At 28.6% G+C, this 24,816-nt stretch overlaps 2 protein-coding genes across 3 annotated transcripts in view; both read left to right on the top strand.

Annotated features, from left to right (window-relative positions):
* Positions 1-24,816, top strand: part of Ptp36E (protein tyrosine phosphatase 36E) — a 218,468-nt gene that overhangs the window by 117,549 nt on the left and 76,103 nt on the right. For both annotated transcript variants that reach the window (XM_088198028.1, XM_088198027.1), the window contains one exon: positions 12,801-12,919. In XM_088198028.1, the coding sequence (XP_088054154.1) occupies positions 12,801-12,919 (119 nt within the window). The remainder of the gene's footprint in view (positions 1-12,800; positions 12,920-24,816) is intronic.
* Positions 2,639-6,086, top strand: LOC148229730 (juvenile hormone esterase-like). Its single transcript, XM_088198029.1, has 3 exons — positions 2,639-2,874; positions 4,358-5,733; positions 5,795-6,086. Exons 1-3 carry the CDS (start codon positions 2,686-2,688, stop codon positions 6,003-6,005), a joined length of 1,776 nt encoding a protein of 591 aa, XP_088054155.1. The 5' UTR covers positions 2,639-2,685; the 3' UTR covers positions 6,006-6,086.

Below are 24,816 nucleotides of genomic sequence, written 5' to 3'. Positions count from 1 at the left end.
GAATTCTTCTATTGTGCTCTACGACATTCTTGTGGCGCACCTGCGCAACGTTTATCAAAGCTAAACAAGATCTATAATAAGAATGTATTGATTTAATTCGACTTCGCTTAGAATAAGTGACGTCCTTGCTTAACCTCGACCTTCAAAAATTTACCTAGATTTAATGATCAGGTCCTATATTCGAAAAACAAATATACAAAGGTTGACAACACTGGTTGCCTTTTCATCTAGGGTCCGCAAGACGTGAGAGAGTATTGCTTGCCATGTGTGCTTTAAATAGAGGGGAAAATACAATAATGTGTTTCTTTTGTGTAAAAAAATGCTGCTGAAATTCAGTGCCAATATGCTTATGGCAATGGCGTTGATTGTGAAAAAAGAAATTAAAGACTTTACATGTACTCTTAAAAAAAAAATTAAAACATTAAACAATATCAAAAAGTGTGTTCTTTAAAAATAAATTATCTAAAGATTAAAAGCACGTGACTTCTATAAAGTTCTTAGGCTCACAAAATACATTCATTATTTATTAACTATCTGGAAAATTTAATAAATATTTTATAAATATTGATACATAGCATTAAATGCTTTCAATAATCTATTTTATATTTAACACTGAAATCTACTGAACTCGATTTTAAGAAACAAATAGTTTATTGTGTTTTTTTTTTAATATGAACATAAATATAAATAATTTAAAAATATCATGGGTATTCCAACACACTAAATATTTTAATATTAAATTATTATTATATTATATATCAAGTTGTGTTGTGTTGCTTTTTGGTTACTGATAAAATAATTTATAAACATTATTAGGTTTTTTGTGCATATTTTTTTTTTTACTTTATATTATTTCCTTTGAATAATTCCGAGAATTTCATTGTGTATATTGATTAAGTCTAAATAACGGAAAATTTGCAATTTTATAACAAAGTTACAACCACAAAAAGTTTCGCTGTGTATTTTGTGGGATATGCATAGAATAATTTATCAAGAAATTCTGAAAACCACTAAGCAATCAATGCTAAAAAAATCCCCCGTTACGAAATTGTGGCAAATTGGCTTTGGGCAAGATTTATTCGTAAAATCCATTCCTTTCAGCAACTTTACAAGTATAAGCAAACATTTCATGAAATTGTATAAATGTTACATATACTATGCAATATGCTAAGCTACACTATGCGCCAAATTAATTATTATATATTTCATATTAAACGTTCAATACGATAATTAATTTCACAAACATAACATGTTACTGATTTAGAACCATTTATGTTTATAGTTAATAAATAATATTCAAAATAAATAAAAAAAATATAATAACAAATGAAGACCGATATCATGCAACTGAACATAAGCGAGACTAAACAATTTGCTCTGCATTATTTTTTCAAAACTTAAGTAAGCATTTAAATACTTCAAATTCCTTTGTATAGTTCTTAGAATTACGGTTAAAACAACTGCTAAAAGACTTACACATTATTTTAAGAGGTGTCCCGTTTTTATGGCCAAGGCTGTAGTTACGCGAAATATTTTTTAATATTTTCCGGTATGAAAAGCAATGTACTTTAATTGTTGGGATTTGCATGATATTTTAAAGTTTTTTTAGATTAATATAAATATGTGTATTAAATATAATTTTTGTAACTTTATTTTAAGTGAAATTTCAAAATAGAGTATTACTAGTTTTACTCCACACCGAGCAAGCATATGTTAAAATTGATATGGCTAATTATTTTTATATTAATTATTTTATGTAGTGAACCCTTTAAATCTAAATGTGTATATTAAATTTAAGTTTGGAGTCCAGATATGTTCCATTCTAGTTTAATGCTCTGTTCACTTTGGAGAGACAATGGCAAAGTTGCTCTAAATTTCGTGTATATAATTGACCGTTTTATTCTGATTGATTTTAATATTTCAGTTCTCAAAATATTTATTGAAGTTTTCAAAAGATATCGGTAATTTATTAGTGATAAACAATTATTACATAATAACATGAATATATACTACATAGAAACATAGATGAACACCATCTAAATACATATTTAAGAATGTCAAATTTATTAATCAACATATTGATCAAATTGGCAGATTGCAGTTTTATAATAAATTACATACAATTGACAATATTTACGTGCGTATTTTATATTTACATGTATAATGACTAAAAGCAATATCAGGAATTTTTATTTCTTTATTTTGTAGTTTTTATAACATGATAATATACTTTTTATTGATTAACATCAAAATGTAATAAAAACGATTTAATATGTTACTTTTTATAAATCCTTCGACAGAGTTAAAACTAAAAATGTCTAATAATAAAAAATCAGCGTGTAACCTTACATATATATATATATATATATATATATATATATATATATATATATATATATATATATATATATATATATATATATATATATATATATATATATTTTATATAAAAATAAGAGCAAAATGTTTTTTTTTGCATTATACTCAAAAATATTTTTTGCATATCATATTTTATTTTATACGGCACATTCGGTTAACTTATCTCATCTTTTTTATACTCAATGCTTCCAACACACAAGCACCTGATATCGGATATCAGATAAGCACTAGATAAAGCTGAGATAACCAAACCGATGCCAGTCCTTTTCCACATGTTTGGCCTCATAGTGGTCTCGGCACAAAGAGATGATTTTTTTCTTTGGATTGTTCATACTCGCCGTTTCGTCCGTCGTTTGCGAGGACGGGTCTGCTCTAAGGATTAAACAGGGAAAATTAGCCGGAATTGTTGCCGAGGCCGGCTTCACACACAGGCTTTATTATTCCTTCAAAGGGATTCCGTACGCAGAGCCGCCTTTAGGGAAGCTTAGATTCCAAGTTGGTCTATTACATTTTGACTATAATACATCCGCTATATTAAATTTTAATACACAATCATTCAATTATGAATACCAGAGATTATGTAGTTTATGATTGGATCATTAAACCTAGATAAGGCATGTTTTAGATTTTATAAATTATTTTGCAATAACTAATATTTTTTGTTAAATATAAATAAATCAGTATATCATACTAATTTATGATACATAAATAATATCTAAAAAATATAGTATATCTATATATATAAATATTCTAACACTTACTATTCATGAGATAAATTAATCGTTCGTAAAATTTATTAATTTAATTTATGATTCAGTCACACATTGCATTGTCACTGCAATGAAGCTAACTATAGTTGTGTTTTAAATTTCGCTAACGCTGACTCTAAAAAATATAAGCAAAATTTCAGATGTTGCGATGTATTTTGATGCATTTTCACGATAAATTAGTGTCTTTTGTGGTTTTATCGGTGATTTATGAATAACTACGCCATGTTTTTCCAAATCGATAGTTGCCACACGCTCGATTGCGTGACGATCACACTAAAATGTTTATAACTTTACAGATAAAATTGTAAATAATCCTTCTCTCAATTCACAGGCAATTCATATATCAGAAATTGATAGTTTCCGGATAACTAACGACTAATCAGTGTTACTTATGTACAATATTACACCTATCAAACAAGAGTATTTTTTTGTAATTTTCTATTCTTAAAGGTTATTTATTTATATTTTTACTACTGTATTTTTTCATATTGACATAATACGTGTATTTATATTAATAGGAACATATTTTAAAAGAATAGCAAATAAGTTTATTCGTTACTATCAATTGAATTTTCATAGGTAGTACGTATGCCTATCTCTGGATTCTGCCAAAATGCTGATCAAACCAACCAAAATCATTTTTAAAAAGTGCCGATATTTATTATAAAATATATTCATATATTTTACATTATCTGATCACAATGTCATGTGTCATAATAATATATTTATTTTTCATATAAGAGTACTTTCTGATAATATTATATGTAATTCTTTTATACATTCTCCGTTGTGTGTTCAACGGGTATGATACTGATAAGTTGTTAATAAGAAATAATCAATATTTCCATTAGTGGTTTTTATACATATTTTTAATTTATTTCTGTTTTAATATTATTCTCTTTCTAAATTGAGATTTTTAATAATGTGTTATATACATATACAAGGTATATTAGTTGGAAGTTTATGAGTGATTATTAAAAAAATGTAGCTCTTTCATAAAATACTTAATTAAAGAATTTTTCGACATCAAAAGAGCACATATCAAAAGATCCGTATGGTTTCGGTTATCTCTTTTTATATAAAAAAATTCAACCTGTATATTTGTATTAACTTAAAAAACCATAAAAATTATTTTTTTAAATACATAAATTTGTTTGGTTATTATAATATAATAATGAAAAATAATAAATATTTTTTTATATTTTTAGCCACCAAAACCGCATAAAGGTTGGAAAGCAACATTTAATGCGACAAAACATGGCAATGTGTGTCCACAAATTGATCCAGATACTGATGCCGATCCATTTGGAAACGAAGACTGTCTCTTCTTGAATGTTTATACCCCTTTTTTAAAGAAACACCTTCAAGGCAAAGATGCTTTACCTGTCATGATGTTTATCCATGGCGGATTTTTCAGATTCGGTTCTGGAAACTCTAAAGAATATGGCCCAGATTATTTTATGGACGAAGATGTTGTTTTAGTGACGATTAATTACAGATTGGGAGTATTGGGATTTTTAGATTTAGAAGATACTATTGTTCCTGGTAATATGGGTTTGAAAGATATGCTCATGGCTTTAAATTGGATTAAAGATAATATTGAAGCGTTTGGTGGGGATCCAAAAAAAGTGACTATATTCGGAAATGGTTCTGGTGGAATAGCAGTTGATCTTTTGGTATTATCTCCGCTTAGTAAGGGTCTGTTTCAAAGAGCTATATGCCAGAGTGGTGTTTCATTACAATCTGCTTATTTGGATTGGGGCGGAAAATCAAGAGCGGTATCTTTAGCGGAGTTGTTTAAAATATCATCTACTAAAACGGATCCATTAGTAAAAGCCTTTAGAGAATTGCGAGCGTTTGATTTTCCACCAAATCTTACGAAAACTATGGATATTTATGAGTCTATCAATAAGCAGTTTGGAGTCATACCCTTTTCGCCATCTATAAGCAAGAAAATCGACGGAGCTTTCATAACCGAATACCCCGAGGAGGTGTTCTCGAATGGGGAATTGCCAAATCCGTACGTGACTATCATGTTGGGATTCACGTCACAAGAAGCCATCTACAGCACCAAATATTACGTACAGAGACCACCTTTCTTGGCGCAGATCAACAAAAGATTCCATTATCTCTTTCCTCTGAGAGGTCTCTACGCCAAGTATGGCTCTCATTACTATCACGAAATCGCTTATAGACTCAAGCACTTTTATTTCACAAACGGAACACTGGACCCCTCGGTTAGCTCCGCGATGGACGAGTTCCTCACGTTCCACTCGGATCTCCTTGTATATCCTACATATAAGACGGCAAAGGCTTATGCAAATTTCAATAAAGCTCCAGTTTATTACTATCGCTTCGATTTCGAAGGAGAACTGAACCATTTCAAACGAGTATCGACCAGGTCTCTAGTTGACGGGGAGAATGTTAAAATCAAAGGTGCTTCTGAAAGAGACGAGCTTTGCTACATGTTCAAGTGCAATTTCATAAAATCGGAATATAAAAAAATGCATGAAAAGGAAAACAGCACTGAATTGATAATCATAAAACGAATGATTAAGCTATGGACCAACTTCGCCAAATATGGGTAAGATTGATCAAACAATACGATTGCATTATAATATAATAATATTATTTAAATATAACAGAAATCCAACTCAAAACGATGATGGTGTACTCAACGGATTAAACTGGAAACCAGTGACCAATGAGAGTCTAAACTATCTGGATATTGGAGAAGATTTAATAATGGACGTCAATCCGCATGTTGAAAGCACTGATTTTTGGGACGCCATATATGAATATTACGAACCATTGGCTGTGAATGGCGTACTAGGAGTTGTTAAAGATGAACTATAAAATAAAACACATTTTGTATTTTTTATAAATAAAGATTCAATGTACGTGTGTCAATATGAATCAGTGATGCGTATTTTATATGAATTTCGAGTTATTATTATATTTCGTTGCAAAAAATTGTGCTCGTATTAGCGTATATAAGACTTTTGTATATTTTTGCATAAAAATGACAAGAAGGCGCCTCAGAGCCCTGAGGGAAAGTTAGCGAGACATGTGTAAGAGAAAAGGCATTATACATTTTAGTTATTTACCCATAGGTATTATTATACGGTACTCTTCATATAATACGATTGGTTCTGTTATACTGTAAATTCAATTTATTCATTTTTCAGTGAACATTTAAATATTTTTAGTATACCCAACTAGAAAGGGGCTCGCTTAAAAATCCATAAATAAGTTTATATTATAAAAATTATAAATTAACATCAAGCTTGAATAATATATTTTCCGCTCGCAATTGTATTTTTTTTGTGTGATAGCAACATTTACATTTCTCTTTATATGCTTATAAAATAAACTGCTAACTAATTTTCTGGACATCTATCTGGCTGCAAAGTCACACTCCGCCTACAAAAATGTGTAGCTAGGATCAATTACCGCAATTGCGGCAAGACCTGAGTTTCATGATATGTTTAGTCAAATTAAAGTTAGAATTTTAATATACAAATATTCATTTATTAGACGCCCGCTTTCCATTTTATGCAAATTTCTTGATCACTTTTAATATATGGTAGTGAGAGTTGTGAATGGCCCGCGGGTTCTAAAACTTCAATGTAATTTCATTTTGTGTGAGAATTGAAGGATTCAAGAATTTCGTGTTACATTCAGAAAATTTATATTTTATTAATTCAAATTATTTTTTATCCGATTGAAAGAAAATGAAATTTGCGGTTATGGTTTTAAAACCGCCAATACCCAATTAGTGAAATTAATAAGCGCATTTAAAGGACGCTTCGTTATGGCTTTACGAGGTCGGACGCACATAAATTTGGGATTTGCTCATATTACAGTCCACAGTCATAACTGAACGCGCTCACACCTGGCCGCAAATTGAGCGACGTTATCAGAATTACATTTCCGACCGATAAGCAAACGCTCAAACGCGCAGAGAAGGCGCGGTTCAAGCACAAAAAAACACGGCCATGTACCGCATGAATTATTAATCGAAGCGAAGTGTAAAATTTTTGGAATATGTATTAAAAAAGAGAGAATATCATCGTCCGTTTCTTACGTGACTTGTAGAGATAATCGGTTTAAGTCGTACGAAGAAGTAATATTTTATCTTATGAATGATTGCTCTTGACTTTTCATATTACCAACACCCAGATTCGTGTAGATCGTTTTAAAGTTATTCGCGAATAAAATATGATATATTTAAATATTATTAATATGGTAATCAAAATATTAGGTTAATTGGTTTACGATTTATATTAGCTATTAAAAAAAACCGCTGCATTGTCAAATTATATATGTGAAAAAATATGTTCTACTCTAATGAACATGGAAACAAATGTACAGAAACTTCGGAAATATCAATAAAATTGCCGAGACATAAAAATGTCCAAATTTTGATGACAATATAATTTTTAAGAAAAAGTTATTATAATAGTAACCATACTCTCCATATAAATGTATGAAATGCTCCTTGATTTTTTTTCTTTTTTAAGCAAATATCGGTCTAAACAAATACATTTTGTGATAATAGCTGAAAAAGATTCCCGACCCCTGCCGTAGATCATCGTGGAGAAGTAGTATAAATTTTATTCCCGAAATCTCCGTCGTCAGTAAAAAAAAAATCTTTGCTTACTCATGCTTTTCTCCAACCAATTGAAGCTGATGAGAGCGTAAACACAAATTACGAAAAATTCCACTTATAAAAAAGTGTTTATTAACGGCTAAATGGATTACGTAAATTGTGATCTTTCGCAGCTGCTCGAATAATAATACATGCAGTGTGCAATGACCTGAAAAATGGTTTCCTATCCTGTCCCCGCAAGCGAATTATGACCCAACTTTGTGGCGGTGTTATTAGGGCAATTTTTAAAGTACATTTGTTTATGGAAAGTCGTTATCTTGGTGGTAACGACACTGTATTTTAATTTTGCGGTATTGTACAATACTATGTGAAGAGTATTTATACCACTTGGAGTGCACCATAGTTCTTTTTCTACCATATAAAACGATTTATATTCAATTTTAAATTCTAGAAGCGTTGCTCGTTTAAAAAAATCGACAGATCTTGCTATCTAAACTGAAGACTCTCTATGATTTTAGATTGAGTCGTATCATATCATACTATAATATTTTCTACCGCTTCGTGGGAGAATCTTATCGAATTAAAATTTATTATGAATTATTTAAGATCGAAGATCAGACAAAAGCGATTATCCGATCTTTTTTTGATTTCGATTGTAAATTTTATTTATAAGGATAATAATTATGATTATTTAATCAATATAATTCAAAATGTGCAATTGAAATACTTAATTTTATTAAATAAATAATTGTAGTACCGTGTTTGTTTTATTACTAAAAGACTTAAAATCCATAGATGGGTTATATAAAATATACGGGTCAAATAAAAACGTGTTATATAAACAGTCATTAAATTGAATAGAATATGTAGAATTGTAGACGACAGCAAAAAACTACTGTCGATAAACATCACTAAATAATGAGGCGGATGAAAATTTTAACGTTGGTCATCATCGAAACAATTCTAATATTAGTAAAAAAAAGTCTAAGCGCGTATAATATTGAAAATGTTCTAAATGGTATGTATGTATCAGGCTTAGCATAAATTGCAATAATCTCTGATATTAAACTTCTTAAAATTTGTCTTAATTCGATAAGTTTATCTTAAGTGTATAAGAAAATATGAATGAAAAGTGTTGGTTGACGTCATACAAGATCACCCACGCACATTTTCATTCATGACATCACAAACTCGCAAAAATGGCGACGAGTGATTAATGGCGTTCGTATTTATAACTATATGCGCTTCCGAATTTTATACATAATAAACAGTTCTTGTAGATAAGTTTATAATTTATTTATTTTTTTCTAATTTCTATTTATTTTTATTTATATTATAGTAGTTTATATGTACATTCAATTATTAAACTTAATTTAATGTGTACTATTTATATTAGTTTTATACTATATAAGATGTACCAACAGGGTAGCTGCCGCGGGCTTTACAATATTAGGGGCCTCATCTTGAAAAAAATAGATCTAGTATGGAATTCGATCAAAATTATTATATTATATTGAATAACGTTTTATATGCTTTAATATTTTATTGGCGTAAAAATAGAAATTGTACATTTTTTGGTTGTGGAAACCATACTTCAAATCTTGTCGGAGTGAATTTACCATAATATTGTAAAGAAGCATTTACTTTCTTTGGCACTGTCCAGTAAATTCATAATTTCTTTAGTGGAAGTACAAAAAAAATGATATTTTAAAACACTATTCCCTACACAAAATTTCAAAAATAAAATGGTCAGCAAAGCTAGAATCAATAAAACCAGTGGTTTTAAATTTGCTATTTTTGCTATCTGCTTTAAATTACATCGATTTAAAAAGTCTTTCCATTGATGCACAAACACAGATTCCAAGTTTAAGAAACATTAAAAAAAAGATATGTTTTTATGACTACAGATGAAAATACTAATGTTATTACCATAAACAAAACTCATTATTGAATACTGTAAAACAACATTGAATAATTAAAAAAATAATATTAAGAACTACTTAAGAAAATATGGAAGTCGGTTCTTGATGATTATAAAAATTTTTCAACCAAAAATTAAATCACTACAGAATTTAAAACAAACGTAGATTAAAATATCAAAAATCTTCTGAAGAATATTATCATTTCAATGTTTTTGACAAATTATTAATTCAATAATGAAATGATCTTACGCGTTTCATGAAAATTTAATGAAATAGATAAAGAAAATATACTTTCTAAGGCAAAATTATTGCTAGAAAAATATGAAAATGAAATTAGTGACGAAATAACTAATACTGTAGTACTACAGAATTACAGTGATTATGTTTCGAACTTTGATTAACTTTGTGAATGTAGCAAAATGTGATAGATCATTTAATGTTCTAAAAAATATTAAAACTTTCTACGATCGACAGGAGCGACTGAATAGATTCAGCATTAAATGTTATAATAAATAAATATTTAAAACCACTGATTTTATTGTTTTCTTCACATTTTTTAAATTTTGAAGGACCTTCATAATATTAGTTGCCCCAGGCCTCGCATTTTCTTAAAAATACCGTATGAATGAATATATCTTTCTTTAGCGTTTTGATGTCTCATTTATTTTTATTTAAAAACGGGCCATTATGACTTAACAAGTTATTTTAATGTGTCATAACGACACAATTAATAATAATTTACAAAACGTAAATCAGCCTTGATTAATGATGTAAAAGTGTGGGTAAAAAGAATAAAAGTATTAAAAATTACCCTTTGTCACAAAAATAATCTGATCTATATACTATATAATATAATTAATTATGCGTCATTAGTCGATTATTGATAAACTTTATATTAAAAATACTTATATTATAAAATTCATAGTATCATAGTGAATTATATATTGCCAAGAAAATTTAATAAATACGCTCGCTTAAGAATCTCATAAACAAATATTTATTCTTACGATACTTTTAATTAAAAATAAACAAACATAAAAGCTTTAAAACGAAATCCGCTGAAAGCGATTTCGATTGTGTAATATAATATTTTAATTCAATAATTTCCAAAAGTATGAGTCTCGTTTTACATATCTACACTTGATATGTTAAGTATAAAAATGAAATAAACACATTTAATTATTGTGAATATTATCCATCATAAATTATGGTAATTTTAACAATATGGAAATTTGATTTGAATTTCAATATAACTGTCAAAAAAACTTGAACCTTTATTTCACAAAAACAAAGATTGCTCTCCTGTCATTTTATCGTAAATAATAAATTGTGAATTGTATTGATTTCGACAATTTTAAGACATATTTTCTGGACAGGTTTCGTAATATATAAATGTGATCGAACTACACGAATCATAAAAAATAATGTTTGAGGCCAAATACTGAGCATTGCTATGATTAAATTATACATCTTAAATAAATAAAACTTTTAAACGACATATTTTTATTCATATGTTTTTTATTCTAACAGATAATTTTTTTATTATAACAATCAAAATGGCGAACGGTAAGTCGAAAAAAACTAATTACGACAATTATTACCAGAGTGTGCGAATCGTTTAGTTTAGATATTTGAATAGGTTCTTTGTCTCACAACACTTGGTTTAGGCTTTTCAATGGCTGTATTCATGATGTTGAATAACACAACCGAGCTCTTGATAGCTGATTAATTGAATGGAGAAAATACAAAACTTGTAGAGCTACTTAGTCATATTTATACCCTTTTCATGACATTGGGAAAATACAGAAGCCCGAGAAGTGGAATTAAATTCAAGATTAATTTTTGCACTCACCATTTTTATCGAACAAGCCGAAGAAGAATATATATGGATTGTAATCGAAAAAGATCTCGCTCTTTCGTAACATATAGTAAAGTATTAAAATTACATTTATTTATTTATTATAAATCTTTTGTTTTGTTTTACAACATGACAGGCGTTAACCCAAAAGTGTTATAGTCGAATAAACACAATCATCAACTACCAAGTAGTGAGACACTAGACTGAAAAACAAGGTCTTTAAATCAGTGACGTATATTTTATTAATTATAAATTATTATAGCAGCTTACAATAAAAATATGTATATAACAATGCACGACCTTGCTCAAATTTATTTTAATTATTCATCCTCGAGATTATTTAAATCCAATAAAATCTTATCTATGATGATCGTTCAGAATTATAATTATATAACAATTTCTCCATACCACACCATAAAGTTGAAAATCGCAAGGGGCCATATGGGATTCTAACCCAGATATTTCGGCTATTAGTCACTAACTTGTCTATTGTGCTTTTAATACACATATATTTATTTCTGCAGATCTTCATTCATCAGTACGCCTATTTTTAATGTTAAATGACTTTATTTTAGGTGATGTAAATTAGGTCTTGTAGAATTTACTATTTAAATAAAATAAAAATGAACCTATTATTTTATTAATATCAATATTCCGAGAACATTCACACGGATTATAAACTAAAAATACTTAAATATTTTATATAATATAGTACATAAAAAATAAACCAAATATATAATTATTCAGTGAGACAGCTTGATAACATAAATTTGAGCAAACCTAACAACCACTAAATATGGCTGGAACTCGGTTTGAAATACTGCTTTTGATCTAGTGTACATAATAAATTATCAATTTAAAAATACATCAAGTACTAAATAATAAAGCAGCACAATCAAATGGAGTTCATAAACAGATTACGGTTGTTTATTCTATATATATGTAATATATATATTTTAATTGTGTACTTATATATATAGATAAAAATATGAGAATCGTTTGACTCATTTATAAAAGCATTATAAATTTTATTTAATAAAATATAACTTTATAATAGATCTCATATTTCACCCAGCTTACATCTAAAGACGTTTTATAAAACATTGACCCTCGGTACAAAATCCTACGCGTCACCGCCGCCATAAATCAATAGTCTGGCTGTGTTGTTCTCGTCTGGAGTATAATTCGCTTTATATATTTTAGATTTTTCTTGATTTTTTCCCATTGCATCATTATTCATCTATATATTTTTTTCACAGCCGACGAGAACGGATCGATATCCGCCACCATACCGGACAGGCCTGTCGAGTTGAAGAACTTCGTAAAGCTCTGCGACCAAAGACGAAAGTTCCCGGTGCTGTACAAACTCGAATTCCAGGTAAGACAAAATCGCAACAACATTCCTTTGACGTAAAACATTAAGCTCTTTTAAAGACGTAAATTCTCCACTGTATCTAAGTAGTTCGCCTTTAGAACGAGGAAACGTTTCCAAATGCGACATTCACCCAATAGGGCGGTTTAAAATATTGGCTCTGAGACTTAAGTAACCAAGGAAAACTTTCAGCAAATGTGTTTGCTGATTGAAAATTCTCTGCTAACTTTAATGAGTATAGTTAACTACGTGTTTATATTCAATTTAATTACAAATATTAAATAGTGCAACTATATTTACATTATATATCTATGGTATGCATGTTCTGCCCCAATTAAACCCCAGATAGAGATAGGAGAAGCTAATCTGTAATGGTCGATCGAAATTATAAATAATATTAATTACACTAAGGTAAGGTTGTTATGATTGGACCACCTAACATTGTGATAGTTTATTCTTTAAATATTATTAATCAAACAAATTTTCTTTTCAATGTATTATTCACATTATTATTCATAGCCTTATAAAATTAATCAGAAAATTTACTTTTATTGCCTACTTTGTACCACAGCCTCCTTGATAGAACCACTTGGTTTTTATCATTACATTTCTGAAATAAATAAATATTTTGAATTATTTAAAATAAGAACAGACGTATTAAAAATAATTTTATTGATAGTAGTATCAAAGCAGTAAAGCATTAGCAGTAAATCACCCAATATTTTATTATATAGTACCTACGAAGTGTCAATTTTATGACATTTTGACACAAGAGCTTCAACGTTTCTAACATTTTTTGAGTGAAGTTATATTTGTTTATCATTAGAAAATTTTTATGTCAATTCACTATTTTGTAATCATAATTTTTACTTTTTTCCACAATGTTCACTTGGTCAAAAAACCACAAAGATTATATAATCTAATTTCCATGTATAAATTTGTGATAAACACTAATATGTCAAGGCTCTACCATTTTTACACTTATTTTAATGACAAAATGTTTAGCACTGCACGCCAACCGTATTTTAGTCATAAAACTTTCATTTAAATGATAAAATCGACAAAAATGAAGAAGTACGTGCGCTTAAAACAAACTTATGACAATCGTCTAATTTTAGTTATAAATTAGGATTTTCAATCTTGGAATTTTATAACTGTTTTGATACCAAAAATTATGATCTCAACCACAAAACTCAATATTAAAATTAACTTAATGTGTATTATGTATCACTTCATCACAATCAGTAAAAGTATTGCAAAACTATTTTTAACAAGAAAATCGATAATAATATTTCCGTTATTTAAAAAAAATCTTGTTATATATTTTTAGTTTACAAAATATGAACGCTTATAATAATTAATCTCACAACTTTTCCTAATCTCACGGATGAATATCGTGATGATTAATTAAAATCGAACTAAGTCGTACATATCTTGTATTGAAAATTCTCTAATAATGAGCTAATACAGCTCATATTGAATATCTTATATGTATTAAAAATAATAAAACATATGTATATATGTTAATACAGTAGTACCTTGGTTATCGTCGGTTTCGGTTTTCGTCGGTTGCCTCGAATTTCGTCGGCGTTAGCTAGCAAGTGTTGGTGTTTTTGTGTTTTTTTTTATTGGTTGCGAGTGTTAATACATACTGCAAATAATTGCCTCGGTTTTCGTCGGTTTCGGTTTTCAACGATTGTTTTCGGACAGATTTTCGACGAAAACCAAAGTATTTTATATGATTCTGTATTTATTTATAAGAACGCACACTAGCTACGACCACCTTGGTAATAAATAAATTTAGTGATACTGTTTGCTGTTCACTTTCTGTACTAATTTTGTTACAATGCGTTACATTAACATTACATTCAATGTATAGCAATTGTCATAATGCTTGTTTGTATGCAAATTGATTAAACCAAAACTCTATCTACAAATATTTACAAATGTGTTAGTATTCCACCAATGCAACGATAACACAAATATACGAGCAAAATTAATTTAATACATACCCGTTTGTATTGAGCTTATATAGAAGCGTTTTCTAATTTACGAATCGCTTTAAAGTGGATGAAGAATGAACATTTAAGGTCGCCGTTAAATATTTAGAAACCCATTTAGACTTGAAAGGGTATCGACGTTGTTACACGGACTAGTGTATAATAAGTTAGTATGCAGTGACAGCTTAAAATTGTAATTGAACGGAAATTTGAGCATTTATTTATAATAGGATGAGGTGAGACGCAAACTAATTTAAAATCTAGTAACTAGTAATTAATAATAATAATAATATTCACGTCTTATACATAGTTATTTTTAAACGTTAAATCTAAATCGGGTATTAATAACCCCTAACCACGATGTTTCACACTCCTAATGTTTCAACGCCCTCATATTGAGGAACTAATGTGTTGTGAAAGATTTTCAAACAACTATATTCATTCAATTAAGATTCTATCCAACTTATATTTCTTGGTTTTAAAAGAGATTGTGAATTCGGGTCACTTAAATATGGCAAATATTTTTTTGTTTATTATTGGAAAATTTGGCTGTCAATTCACTATCACTCTCTATAGATCTAACGCCCAATCTCATTAAATTATCAATATAATAGGACCACAATGCTGGGGTCAGTAATTCCAAATGCAGTCGCATGAATATTATATAATTCATTTAGTGCTTAGTAGAATTAAATATGATTTTTAATATAAAAATTATAATTAAAAGTAATACAAATTTGTGCCCCAGAGAAGATGTATATTTTAATTTATAATATTTACTGTTTTTAGTTTAAATTTTCCTTTAACTAGAACAGCTCGAGTAATGAATATATTATCTGCAATATATTAAATATAAGGTCGGAATAGCGTAGTCCGAAAGGTCTAGACCAGCGATTCTAAAGTTGGGGTCCGCGTAGGCATTACTGCGGGACCGCGAAATTAATTTTAGATTAATGAAAAAATCAAACATAATATAAATAAGAGCCACTCAGATGATGGAGTACCAATCTTAAAATATTGTGATTTAACATTTGGATGTACTTATATCTGCAATTTCTGCAATAAATGTGTGGAAAGATGTATCTATCTACTATGTCGCGAATGTTTATTAATCGATAGTATGTATCCCAGCAATCTCTGGCTTTATTTCGAAACAAAACACATTAGTCCGTCCATTTTCTTGAAATAAAAAATTGAGAACTTGCTTCAAGTAAAATTCTGAAGCAAAAGACTGCAACTGGTTGTATCAATAAAAAGCAGTAATAAATTAAAGAGTGCTCAAAAGTCAATATTACTCGAGAGTACCGACGTCTCTAATAATGCTAGTTTGTTAGCATTCATTAGATATGAATATGAATATAAAATACATTTGTTATTTTGTGAGTACTACCTTCGCGAGCTCTAAGCATTTTATAACCAAAAATTAAATCGATTGGTCAAAATGTGTTGGAATTTGCACTAATGAGGCTCATGGAATGTCAGGAAAAATAAATTAAATTGTCTTTAGTTTAGTCAGTAGTTCATAGAGAATCACAAGTATCCAGAAATATGCTATAAAGTTGGCAATTTCATTAAAGCTTATCCATTTAATTCCCAAGCTCTTAAAATTTTGTGCGAAGAGATGGGAAATCAACATATTTTACACACATAGTATTACACACAAAAGTACGTTGCTTGTCACGTGAAAAAGTTTTCAATCAATAATATTTTTAATGGATACGCAATTTGAACTGAGCAATCATAATATTGCATTTCTTAGAAAAATTCTCGAGAATTATTTCTCACTTAGAAATAAGCTTTGCACATACATAATATATTATAATTGATATTTATAAAAATATTTATCTTAGTAAAATTGATGTTCAGGGTTACGTCAACCTTCAAATTAATTATTTATCACTTCAAAAATATTTTAGTTTTTAATTATACTGTGGCCAATTGTAATTTGTACATTTAGTAATTGTAATATTTTTGTCAGAATCTTTCTTTTTTATTCCAAATATTATTACTCTTACTATTTCTATGTTTCTCAATTTTATGTTTTTTGTATAAAATTAAGAGTATATTGATTTTTTTAAAACTGTAAAATATATATATAGTATATGCACTTCCCAGAATAGCCCTGGTATAGTAAAATATAATAAAACCTAATACCAATCACACTACAAACGGTACACAGAACAATATTATTAACACAATAAAGTTACAGCTTTAATTCCGCTTCAAGAAGCAGTATCCCAATCGCAACTTTTTCGCTTACGGGCTATATAAAAATGATAAAGCTAAAATTACACGCGCCACTCGCTCCGTTTTCTATTAGCACGACCAGCTATTCGTTTTTGTTCACGTTCATTCAGCGGGACACTTTATTGTGGCGATTTTTGCTGAATTGAATTGTGCCATAATTAAATAAAAAAATCTGTGTGCTATTTTTTTATTTCAAAAGCGTTTTAAAAAATCAGCGATAGCGTAAAAGCAACATTCACTTGAGATATTTGACGTCGGAGAAATAGGCTGATTTAACGGTGGAGACTCAATTTGCATGCAAATCTGACCCAATATTACCGATGCAAGAGCGTGTCGTGAGTATAGGTGACACTTTGACATGCAAATAGGGTATGTTTCGTAAGGGAAACTTCTTGTTTTGAGACCTTTACGTAGCATCGCCTGAATGAGGCAATTTGTCGATATGTTTGTTGGTGTCAACTTGAACCTACATTTTCTGCCATTTTTCTGAAATAATTGCAGCAATTAGACATTATGATTTGACATTTCGACTGGGTGACTATTGCTTAGTAATTGTTAAATATAAGAAAAACCGCTTATTTAAAAAAAAAATATATAAGAAATCATTCATGAACAGCCCGATAGTTTCTGACTGACCTGAAAGTCCAGAGTTCAAATCTCATATGGATCGGTTTTAGTAATTATTATATCATTATAATTCCGATTGATCATCACAGATTAGGTCTATCTAGATTCACGGATAAATATCGTGATGATTAATTAAAATCGAGCTAGGTCGTACATATTAAATATTAAACAATTCTCTTATAATGAGCTATTTCAGGGTATAGAACATATCCTTTATGTATTAAAATAAAATAAAAATCCCAAAGCTTCTGTAACATAAAAGCATATTTTGAATGGTCTTATGCGTAAATTAGCTAACTCTATAATGATCAATTTCACGGGAATTACAAAATTATATGTGTTAATTAAAATATAGTACATGATGTATACATATGTTTTTTTCTGTCTCAATCTCTTTGCTATTTTGCAGAATTGTTTTTAGATACAAAGGATTTGTTGATTTTTCTTGAAACGCAATTTTATAAAGACATACTTATTTTTTACGGATATAAGATTTTCATAGCATGTGTGTTAGCATGATGAAAGCAAAATAGCAATAATAAGCCCACAAATTTACACTTCCGTCAAAGCACGTTAGCTTATATTTATGAACACCGCGATCATTACTTGTGATATTACTTTTTTCAAACATTATTCAAACGTTTCCTAGTGATGTGGGGCATAGCTTAAGAATCCTTGAGATATTTATGAAATATTCAATCTTTCATAGAATAACTATCTAGCATCCTCAAATATTTTACGATAGAATAGAATCGAGTGTTCTCTAATAGTACTTACACGACCTCTGATGTTTATAAAACAATTTTCATCACTAATCCTGTTTCCTAGTTGACTCCTCGCTCAATTTATGCGCCCCAAAAAGCGATTAATTCGATTAACATGACGAGCCGAGTTACGAATTCGCGTCAGGACTTGTTGTCCTTTGTCGGGCAGGGTCTCAACCTCCATCATTACATATTCAAAGGTCTAATTTTATTCAAATTCACGGCCCTACGGCGCATAGTGGGTATCCTGAGTGACCACGCCGGCAAAATGAAAATTTGTAGAAGGTTCATCGGGTCGAGGAGTTTTTGAAAAAAGGTACCTGTTTCGCTGGTTTTTCTCTTATTTAAAGAGAGAGAGAAAAAGGAGCAGAAACTGTTCCGTTTTAATTTTGCATCTTATGGATGGGAAACTCGCGCGTCGTTGAATATCGCGTTTTGCATGAATTAACCGAAAAAAATAATTCTTCCATTGTAATGCGAGATGTAAACGCCTCTATAGACTTTATTGTACAGTGAAATGTTATTTAAATGAAACGAGAAAAAGAAAATCTACATAGACGAGGCACGGTCGAGCGATTCAACGCTGTTTTTATTATGCGAAAAAATAAATACTTTTTTATTATTATTTTTAATTCCAGCTTGAGTCGGGATGTTTGCCTAATGGGAATCCGTTAAACAATAACATTATATAAAAAAAAAATATAAAATATATTCAACAATTAAATAACATTCAATGGTCGATATTTAAGATAAGGATGCGTGTAGTTTATAAACATAAAGACAGAATCCTAATGAAATACATATTTGTACTTAATGTATCATATTTTTTCGAGAATTTCTCAAAAGATGCAAATCTTTCAATTTCGATATGAAAACTATACTCTGCTATATGTTCTAAAAATATAAAAAGTCTGACTCCAGCAACTTTGCTATAATGTATAACACATTTTTTATTGACTCTACAACTTAAGATAGGTCTGCACCTCCACTTTTTTTTAATGTCGTAATCCGTTTTTTGAACGGGGGTGATTAACTTGTCGTATTTATGAAATGCATTTAGTCGTTTTAATGTACGCTATGTTTAAAAGCAGAAAATAATTGAAAAGTCATAATAAGTAGTATTCAAATATGCATTGACCGTTAAAAAAGCACTTGTTGCATATATGCGTTAAAAGCGTAATAAACCAAAATGCTATTGTTCGTGAAAATCAAAGATTCCAATGAATCAGCATCTACAAAACGATTCCAATTCATCTGTGTGCTTACATAAACAGCATCGACAATTAAAATATGTATTAAAAGCATGAAATTTGATAAAACCAGTAACCGATCTCAAACTGTTTATGTAAGTAAATTGATAATTAAGTAATATTATCTAGATTATACATAATATATTATAAATAATCTATTCAAATAATTATATACATATTTCAAAGATCTTCCAATGCTTTCATAGCCATAAAAATAGCATAATTTATCACAGTCTTTCAAATATGTGTTTACTTCGGCGATGACCTTTTCATTTCGGTAAAATCTCTTTCAGGCAATATTTTTTAGGTTTGGGGCAAAGTCGATTGAATATGGAATATGAAGAAGCTTATTTTGATCAATTATCCTTGCAGAATGTGTCAGTGTTTTTCCTGTTTATTTATATCATTTCTATAATATACTAATATTTAATTTCTCTAATTGCTTAAGATGTTTTACCCATTGTAAACAATGATTTTTTGGCATCTCAAAAGGTTAGGCATAGGAACAATCTAGATGTTGCATATGATTCGACTAATATTTTGTCAGATATTTGGTCCCATCTTATATTATAAAAAGGGACATCCTTTTAACAAAAAAATCTGTAAAAAATGTATAGATGATATAGTCGCAATTTTCGTTATTTTATTACGAATCTTGTTTCTATGTTATTAACTTTTAAAAAACACTTTTAACGCCATTTTTACTTTGCTTTTTATTCCATATTTTTAAAAATATAATAGTTCTATAAATTAAAGTGCTTTTAAGCCTTATATAAAATAACCATATTGCAAGACTCAAACACTTCATTGATGGCATATATAAATGCCATCCGCGTTCAAATGGTTATTGACAAAACAATCATGTCATAAATAATTTTAATTTAATCCCAATTTAATATCATTTAATTTTTTTAATCAGGTCTATATATTATTCTCATAATTTGTCTTCAAAAACCTTCATTCATTGTAGTGTTTCATTGATTATATTAAAGTAAACTAATAGTACTTTAGATGATTATTAAACATTTATTCGGTTCATTGAGCTAATATGATAATTAAATTGCTACAGCTTATATACATTTTAATTACTTCTATTAAAACTAATAAATAATTTTAAAATAATTCACATGTATAACGTAATTTTGCAGTGCTGTTTTCGTAATTAGAAACCAGCGAACCGCTCAAATATGAATTAAAATAATCCGGTCGTTATTATATTGTGTTAAATTTGCTCCACGGGTAAGTAAAATGTATATAATTTATATCATATGATAAAATATTTACGTGACTGCTTAGTTTCTTCTTAATAATAATGATTCTTGGAAGCAGAGGGAAAGACGCAATTTTTGAAACATTAATTATTCATTGCTTAATCCAACTTGGAGACAAGCTACCGATCGCCTAGTTTCGTAGGATACGCGATATACTGGAAAAAACATTTACGTTTTTGTGTTTTCCTTCATATTGAAATTTTTATTTTAAATTTTCTCATTTTTTTTAAATATTTCATTTTTTCGTTTGAATAAGAGTTATGTAGCGAATTAAAAATTGTGTACATTAAAAAATGTCTTTCGCCACAGGCAGCGTCTTATTATGGTAAATCATCAAGTCAAAATCTTTCGTCCGTGAAAGTGGTACTTGAAGAATGTCAAGCGACCATTAAATGCTTATCAGTGGGTTTTTATTTATAATAATTGCACGACAAGCTTAAAAATAAAAAAGTATAATTGCCAAATTAATTAATTTAATATTGTGACCTGCTTTTTAAATGAAAATAATATAAGTAATATTTTAATTAGTTGACGTGTTACAAATACACTCTAAATCTAAAGTATTATATTTTTAAAATATTAATTTTATCGATAAAAGTGTTTGAAGTAGTGAGACTATTAAACAAGAAAGATTTTATAACTGTACATATTTATACTAATATTACAGTCGTTAAAAATAAGATCCAAAAATGTTTTCATATCTATTTCTTATCTAGAGACATGTTTACAAAAATGTAAAATTCTAATAAATGATTTTCTTATATGGTTCGGGGCGCACATTTGTAACAAAATTCTGTTTGTCACTTAGCTTAGACTTACAATATATTTTCAGGGTTTATATGAAATAAATAAATTTCAATGACACATACAATGTAATATAACATACATAGATAAGTTTGCTTTGTGTGCTGGCAAGGTTTATAGCCCAATGAAATATGCTTGATTTCCCCATCATATCGGCATTAAAAATATTTGTTTCAAACCTAAGCAATAATTTCCAATTTACCAAAATATTTGTTATGCTATGATAGATTATGCGGTTGTTTCACAGCAAAAATAATGCAGAGACTGATGGTTAAATATGTCGATCATATCATATTATTATATTATATTGAGAACATATAAAACAGTGTTAATTTATTTATTGTATAGGGCTTTATTTGAGAGCATAATATAAATGGAAATAGTTTTATTTAAATTTTGAATAAATTATAAAAATCACATTGGTATAATTTGTTAAACTCAAAACAAAAATTGAACGGAAGATCAATTCAAGCCTTTTCCGTTGATGTGTATTTATAAACGATGAATTGAACCGTATTTGAACGGTATGATTTATGAGATATCTACCTTTTTTATCCGCTGCCTACTTGATATCAGTACATGTGAATTTATAGGCTGATTAAATAAAGAAAAGAACAACTCTCAGTCAAGGGGTGAATTGGTCCCTAATAATTATTTTCATCAATTATGCTTTTGGTACTTTTTTTTTGTTTATATCATAGTCTCTGATATATGAAGTTAGTGGGTTAGTGTGGTTACGCGAAATATTTTTATAATATTTTCTGTATTGTTACTATTTGTTGCTTATTATGAAGTTTTTTTATAATTAAAAATGTGTATAATAAAGCTATTTGTATAGTTTTATTATACTTGTTACTCAGCAGGCATATTATAAAATGCGTCTGATTAATTGTTTGTATATTAAGATTTTATTTATTGTAGTAAGGTGCTATTGTTATTAAATATCGCTCGAAGGACCGCAATGTCAGCATGACCATTAGAGCGAAAATCTTAAATGTGTTAATTAAATTTTAACTTCAGTACAGGTATTTAACGTTAGATTTCCATTATACGTTACTGCCCTGTTCATTTTGAGGAGGCGTTAGCAAAGTTTGTCTACGTTTCGTAAATATAATTGACTGGTTTTTCTGGGTAATTTTAATTTTCCACCTCTTCATATAATAAAAACCTCGGTGTAAAACTTTATTGCTTTTGTTATATATATTTATTCAAAGCAATCAACTTAAAATATAATATTAAATCAATCGGAAGCCTTATATACGTATTAATATACATTTGGGTGTAATGAAACCACGAGAGGCTATACATATATTTGTGTGTGTGTGTGTGTTAGAAAATTACCTTATTCGATTAAGGATCAAGTATAATATATTGAAATTGTAAAAAACATAACCATAAAAGTAAATTTTTGCGTTTCACTAAAATTCTCAGTTTATTAATAAAGCATTAAAAAAAACGTCGAATATTTCATGTTATTATTTTCCTATAGTTTTAATACTATTATCTATATAAATATATAAATCTAGAAGCTTATTAATTATTTTTTGTGGAGGCGTAATATTTTTTATGTGCCATTCAATAAAAAAATCACACAATTAATATTATAAAATTATTTTAAAAACATGTTTAATGCGCTTGTACTTTTAGAATAGTCATTTAATAAAAACGCGTGATGGGGTAGCTGGTAATATATATTGTGCATAGCATGATTAACTAATATAATTCCTATATCCACACTGGTGCATTGTCACAAAATTTTAAGCCAATTTTTATAGATTTTTACGTGAAACACGTCACTTGAAGTAATATCTTAAAAATTATTTATAAACTTTATAATATAACAGACCAAACAATACCAGCAGGCTTATAGTGTGCTCCTTTAAATTACCATTTACTTCGATCGATGCAACACTTCCTATATGGAAAAAAATCAAAATGCAGATGACTTTAAAAAGGGGCTATCAGAATATTTTGCATCAAAGCCTACAACGTTTTATGCTAATGTAATTAAAAAAATACCAAGATTCAGCAGAAAGATAGATCGAAATTATAGTATGAATCATTAAAATAAAAATTAATATTTAAATTTTTTCATTAAAAAAAAGACATTTATTTCGGGATTACCTAATATAGTAATTATTAGACCGGCGAGATATAATTTTTAAATAATTTTATGCAAATATTTTTTTTTATAAAAAATTTAATTTATTTATTGCTCCAGCCCGATATGTAAATATAATAAAAATAAATAGTTAAAAATCGCTCTGGTTCTGACACAAAATAATTGATTTATCGTCTACAAATAACTCTGAGCCACCAGAAAAATAAATCGAATCCTTTGAGTTTTTCTGAAATTTTATACGGGTAAATTAATTAGCAACATGATATTAGTAAATAAAATAAAAAAATATGGACAAAGAAGGTATTAGTAAATAAAAGAAAGAAATATGGACGGAGAAGCAATTGCTGGCAGAAATAAATTATGATTAAAATAAAAAGCACAAATATTAGTACACTAGTAAGATGGTAATGATTATAAGAATTTTAGACAGTTCAGAATAAATATTCGCAAAAAATTAAATTTAACAATTTTCTATAACTTTTGCATTTTTTTAATTTGGTGAATATTTTACAAAATAATACAATTTCATACACTAGACGTATGTTAAGAAGATTGCTTGGTAGTTTATAAATATAATAAAATATATTATATAAAAATAATAAATTATAAATCGACTCTGCTCTCACTGGCATAAGAAAACTCAGATACTTATGTATGTACATAGGTGGATACTCATAATTCAAACGAGAATATTCAACCACATTTGCAAGAGTAACGAGCTTTTGCGGACATTTCCACGCGGCGAGTTACCCCGTCGCGTTAAAGCTTTCAAACAACACACCATGTCCTGCACGAGCTTTTTTTCATGATAAAATCCT

The sequence above is a fragment of the Plectrocnemia conspersa genome, unplaced genomic scaffold (assembly GCF_051122295.1).
Source record: "Plectrocnemia conspersa isolate PC_06_02 unplaced genomic scaffold, ASM5112229v1 ptg000011l, whole genome shotgun sequence".
NCBI classification, from domain to species: domain Eukaryota; kingdom Metazoa; phylum Arthropoda; class Insecta; order Trichoptera; family Polycentropodidae; genus Plectrocnemia; species Plectrocnemia conspersa.
The sequence above is the reverse complement of the archived record's forward strand: the minus strand, read 5'-3'. Positions and strand labels throughout refer to the sequence as shown.